Raw genomic sequence first — 5,614 nt, forward strand, 5'->3', positions numbered from 1 at the left:
CGGGCAGGCGGGGGGCACCGGGGAGCGGCGCTGCGGGCTGGGGGACTGGCATGGGGGCACTGGGGAGCGGCGCTGTGGGACAGGCGAAGGGCAGGAGGGCGAGGCAGGGGACCGGCGCTGCTGGGGTGAGGGGCAGTGGGGAACTGGGGAGCGGCGCTGGGGGGCGGGGGACTGGCAAGGGGGCGCTGACCGGGCTGGTGGGGAAGGGCAGGGGCACTGGGGGGCTGGGGAGTGACGCTGTGCCAGGGGCGAGTGCCTCTGGCCTGGAAGAGAAAAGATTGGGGTGGGAGGGGGCACAAAAGTTTGGAAATAAGACATCAGAGCCTGGGGGGGTGGGGTCATGGGGAGACCAGGGGCTCAACTACCCACTCCCCTCCCATCCATGTGAAAATGAATCATACACACAGGAAGGTTGTCATAGCTCTCCTCACCCGCACCCCAGCCCCGGCCCCAGGCCCCCAGCTCACCGCCACTGCAGGCCTGCTCCTGCAGTAGGGTCCTCAAGATCCTCCCCTGCAGGGCACTCAGCTCCCGAAGCCGGCCCAGCTCCTCCGTCAGCTCTGTGTAGGCCAATGCCAAATTGACCCTGAGAAACAGCCCAGGGCATCCAGTCAGGGCCTGACCCTGACAGAGATCCTCTGGTTCTAAAGTCTGCCTCAAACTGCCATTTTCCAGGCAGCCTCCCTCTCCGCCAGAGAACCTTCCACAAGGCCTTGGTCCCAGCCTACGGATGGGCCAGGGCTGAGGAGACTAGAGATTCCAACGGGTCTCTGTTCCTCCGAAACCCTGCCTGTGGGCTGCACATAGTTCAATACACAGGTATTTCTGCAGCGTGCTAACCTGCGGAGAAGCTGTGGTGACCAATAAAACAGAGGCCGGCCAGCAAGCTGTACTGAATTTGTAGTAGCTTTGGTTAACTGAATTCTCTCAAACGGTTCCTACGGAAAGTAGAAGCCCCATCCTATAGTGGGAGGGGGTAAGGAAGAGAGGTCTCCCCTTGCCCCCTGACTCCCCAGGAGGTGGGGAACCACTGATGCACAGTCCACGAAGCCCCCGTGGCATGAAGGAAGATAAACTCGAACCCAAGCTTGCCAGGTTCCGGGGCTACAGCCCTTGCCTCCACACCCAGGGGCATTTCTCGGCTCCATCTCTAGGGTCTCCTTGTTGGCTCACCTTCCCCCAAGATCTCTGCCAGCAGCTGCGGTGTGACTTAGACGGAGCTGCCTCGCTCTGCAGCTTGGGCTGGGGCGATCCCTGCATGCAGTCCCTGCACACATTCATTCCTTGAGACGCTCAGCGCTGAGCCTCCCGCACACCCGCAGCTGGGACCAACGCTGAGGACGAAGAGGGCTTTCCCAAGCCCTTCCCTTCTCCTGAAGTCACGTTGACCCATAACCATTCACTACACTTGGCCACTCTCAGCCCTGCCCCTGCCCTCCCTCCTCCCGTGGCTCCCAGGCTGTCCCTTCCTCTCTGGCTGGGGCTTCCCCGGATCCTGGCATATCCCTGAAGGCAGAGACTGGGGTTCCCTTGGATCAGAAGGGGCTCCGGACATGGTGGGAGTTGGGGGTGGAGGAAAGTGGCAGGCCAAGGGTCCGCCTCCCCCAGATGAGTGCCCTCACAAAGGATGCCCTCTTGTTCAGGAGCTGGGGGGCCCCTGAGCAGGGCAAAGAGGTCAGGAAGGAGGGCTGGAGTCTCCTGACCCGGAAGGCCCTGCACCGTGTTTCCATGTAACTGCATGTGGGTGAGGATCCCATGGAGGGGGAGACGTGCAGGGGGGAGTGAGAGGTCGGTTTGAGTGCATCTGCCTCTGTGTGTCTGTCTCAGCCTAGAGGAGCCGAGGGGAAGTAGTGAGGTTAGGGCGTCACAGGGCAGGAAAAGCGGAGGTGGAGTGCAGGGCAGACCGTGACGGGGCTCCCAGCTCTCTGACAGGCTCTGTCCCCACTAAAGCCGGAGCAGGGCTGGGGGTGGGGAGAGGCAACTGCTCCTCAGGAGATGGTTTTTGTCACCCTTTGGGATTAAAGGAAACATGACTGCAGAAGACAGGGGGCTCTGGGAGATAAGGCCATATCTCAGAGAGGGAGTCCTCCCGAGCCACCTGCAGGCAGACAAGGATGGGCAGGGCCACGGAGGGCGGATCCTTGCTGAGGTCTTCAATTGCTTCAATGGACACCACCCCACCCTCACCCCGGGCTTGTTTGAGGTGTCCTGAAGAAATGCCATCAGACTGGGGTGTGTGTCCCATGTCAACAAGGGGACTCGTCCAGGGGTTTTCCCCTCACGGCCGAGCAGTGATAAAATGTCCTCCTCTGTCCAGGCAGCCGGTCTCTCCCCCCATGCACCGTCACCGCTCTATCTTGGGTGACCGATAAGGGTCGTTGCCTTCACACCTCTCAGAGAGGGAGCTCTCACCTGCCATACTCTGTTCTCAGGGCCCCTGTCTCTCCCCTGCCAGCCTTGCCCCGTCATCACACAGACACAGCGGCAGCAAGCGGAAGGAAGACACGCCTATCCCAGAATGTTGAGGTGCGTCTCCTGGCTCTGACTCAGGTGCTTTGAGCAGGCAGGTATACTCCCAGAACCCAGACAACCCCTCATAAAGACCTGGGAGCGGGAACTGACTTCTCTGCGATGTTCCTGACTCTATAGGACCCCCACCCCCATCAAGCCATCTGTTCCCACCTCACCGGCCGGGCTGTGGATGGCGCTAACAACCCGAATGACTCACATTAGAAAACACTGCCAATTCAGTGGAAAAAAAATCTCAACTTCACAACATGGCCAAGAATTGCACACGTGCACTGAAATACACACTGCGTTTCCTGGCCCACCCCTGAGCGCTATGTTCCGCCACCAGGCTGGGAAGGATGGGGCAGGTGGATGCTGATGGCTATGCTGGGTGCTGCTGCTTTGCTTACGTGACGGGGAAACGTCCCAAGTCCTTCAGAACCCCACGAGTGACCCACGGAGAGAAGGCTCTGAGCTGACCCGTCTGAGTACTTGCCCCAGTCCAGGTCCTGCGGGAAGAGTTCGACTCATTCTTCACAACACTCTTATCATCCCCATTTTACAGATAAGACGAAGCTTACAGAGGTTCACAGTCACTTGGTCAAAGTCACCAGCCTAGTACCCGTGGAGGAGAGCAGCAGCAGCAGGGCCAATCGGACTCCCGTTCGGGCTGCCCACCACCACACCCACTGTCCCCCAGGCTGGAAAGGAGGAGAGGCAGGTGGGGAGGCAGCAGAAGAGGGAGCTGGTGAGGAGGTGACAAGAGACCTTGGCAGTGGCATGGGAGCCCTGGCAGTCACTGCCCTTGTCCTCAGAGGAGGGGCCCTGGTGGCAGAGTGAGCTATGCATTGGACTGCTCACCACAAGATCGGTAGTTCTAAGCCACCAGTCCCTCTTAGGGAGCAAAGATGAGGCTTTCTGCTTCTGGAAAGATTCGCACCTTAGAAGCCCCATGGGGCAGTTGCACTCTGTCCTACAGGGTGGCGAAGAGTCCGAGTGGATGGCAGTGTGTTTGGGGAGATTTTTGGCCCTCAAAGGGGAGAGAACGGTATTAGACCTACATGGAAGTGGGGTCTGGTGTGGGGGGAGAGGGGAGGAGAAGAGGCTGGCTCAAGGGCACAGAGCAGGGATTCAAACACATGCTCTTGGCACCTCAGCCCGCTGAGCTGGCACCTTCAGAGCCAGAGTGCAAATGGCAGAGCTGGCAGGAAGGAGGGTGCCCTCGGCTGCGGCTCTCTGCACCCTGAATTCATCGACTTAGCCTGTCATTCACTCTTTCCATGAACAGCTCTGGGGAGGGGGGGTTCTCTGGAGCCTGTTCTGAAGCCAGGACACAGCAGCTCCCCCCTTGTTGAGGGCACCTGCAATTACGGACAGGGATTCAAGCTGGGGTCAGGATAGCCCACCTGCAGTCAGGACAGGGGGCGGCGCTGGGATTGGGATGGAGGCAGGATTCGAGCAGGGGCCAGTATTAGGGTCTGCATCAGAGGCAGTACTGGCCCCAGAACCCCAGCATTCCCAGCCCTGGCCCCTTGCCAGTAGCTACCCCCGCCACCTCATCCTTTTCGGAGAATCTAGGGACCAAACTTTCCACCGCCCACAGCACACCCACTATCAGCCTTCCCACCCGACCCTCAGGGAGGGGACCACAGGCACCCAGCCGTGGAGCGAGCGGACTTGAGGTGGCGGGCCACGGGGAGGAGGAAGTCAAGTTGCAACAACCCAGCACTCCACCACTTCCTTTCAGGCGCGCCTTGAGCCCCTTCACCCTCTGCGACCAGCTATGACGTGCGGTCCCCAGAGCCTGGCTCCTCATGACACCCCGCCACAGTCACTGACGGGCACAGCCAGACCATCAGCGCATCTAGCCTGCAGTCTCCCCAGATGGCACTGAACGGAGGTGCTCACAGACAGGCCGCGCGCCGCGGAGTCCCCCGGCCGGCCAGGAGGGTGGCCATCCCTCCCAGTGTGTCCCAGATTATCCCTGTTCACGCCAGCGGCCCCAGTCAATTATTATTGGCATCCCTTTACTTTCCAAAGTGTCCTAGTGTGGACAACAGACCTGATGGCCACCCCTGTCCTGTGCCTCCTCTCTGGAGGGGAACCAGGGGCCCACGAAGGCTGGCAGTTCGTGTCCGTCCAGAGGCACACAGCAGAGCGGCTTGACAGTCTGGTGCAGAGGGGTCACGGCCTTGAAAGGGGGGCCTGGGGAGGGGGGCCTCAGCTCACCGGGACCCCAGGCGTGACAAGGGCTTAGCAGAGGCAACTGGCTGCGCCTGGATTTACCTGGACAAGAACCTGGGCCAGAGAAGAGAGCCACTGCCACCAGGGTCTTGTGGGCCCCGTGGCGCAGGACTTGCGTGCCGGGGGCACAGCCCTCCAGCGTGCTCCTCTGTGAGAGGTGGACAGTGCCTGCCTCTCTGGTTTGGGAAGCGTGGCATGAGGCGTCCTATGGAAATTGCCTCGCGTGGGGGTGTCTGGTCAGGGCACAGGATTGGTGGAGGAAGCAGGGAAGCAGCTCTGATAGCATTTTGTAGCCCCAGCTCCAAGGCCTTGGTGTAAGGGGGAGGAGGCCCTGTTTCCCATCCAGGAAGGGGACAGGGGAAGTGCCTGGCAGGGAAAGGGCCCCAAGACTGGGGAGCAAAGGCACCCCAGGCCCTCAGACCACAGGGAGTGGGAGTGGATGGGTCCCTTCCCCCTCTTCTGAAACCCTCCCTCCTGGGAGCCCCCCAAGGCTAGGAGAGCTCAGGAGGTACCTCCTGCGAGGTACAGGGTGCCCCGGCTGAGGGTTTGAAAGAAAGGAAGTAGGGAGGGTGAGAAGCGTGAAGGGGGAGGCCCTGCGCCCGCTGGTTCTGGGGCAGGAGGCGAAGCTCAGGGCACATGGGGGTCTCCGACTTCCGTCCTGGCCCACCCCACACGGCCCTTGACCTCCGTGCAGAGTTTCCATCCTCTCTCTCCGAGTTCACACTTCTCCCCACCGCTAACCGCAGCCCACGCAGAGGCTTGTGGGCGGAGAGAGGGGGCGGGGGTGGGCGGAAAAGGGCCTGGGCTGCAGCCCTGAACCCACCCCCCCATGTTGGGAAAAAAAGAAAGGCCTAGAGTTTTC

At 60.9% G+C, this 5,614-nt stretch overlaps 1 protein-coding gene across 1 annotated transcript in view; it reads right to left on the reverse strand.

The window, feature by feature from the left end:
- Positions 1 to 5,614, reverse strand: part of TBKBP1 (TBK1 binding protein 1) — a 15,212-nt gene that overhangs the window by 2,270 nt on the left and 7,328 nt on the right. The window contains exons 8-9 of the mRNA XM_030888233.2: positions 468 to 586; positions 1 to 263 (exon numbers count right to left, since the gene is read on the reverse strand). The exon at positions 1 to 263 is cut by the window's left edge and continues 52 nt beyond it. Of these exons, the coding sequence (XP_030744093.1) occupies positions 1 to 263; positions 468 to 586 (382 nt within the window). The remainder of the gene's footprint in view (positions 264 to 467; positions 587 to 5,614) is intronic.

The sequence above is a fragment of the Echinops telfairi genome, unplaced genomic scaffold (assembly GCF_000313985.2).
Source record: "Echinops telfairi isolate 266 unplaced genomic scaffold, ASM31398v2 ScPeMD7_7458;HRSCAF=8496, whole genome shotgun sequence".
NCBI lineage: Eukaryota > Metazoa > Chordata > Mammalia > Afrosoricida > Tenrecidae > Echinops > Echinops telfairi.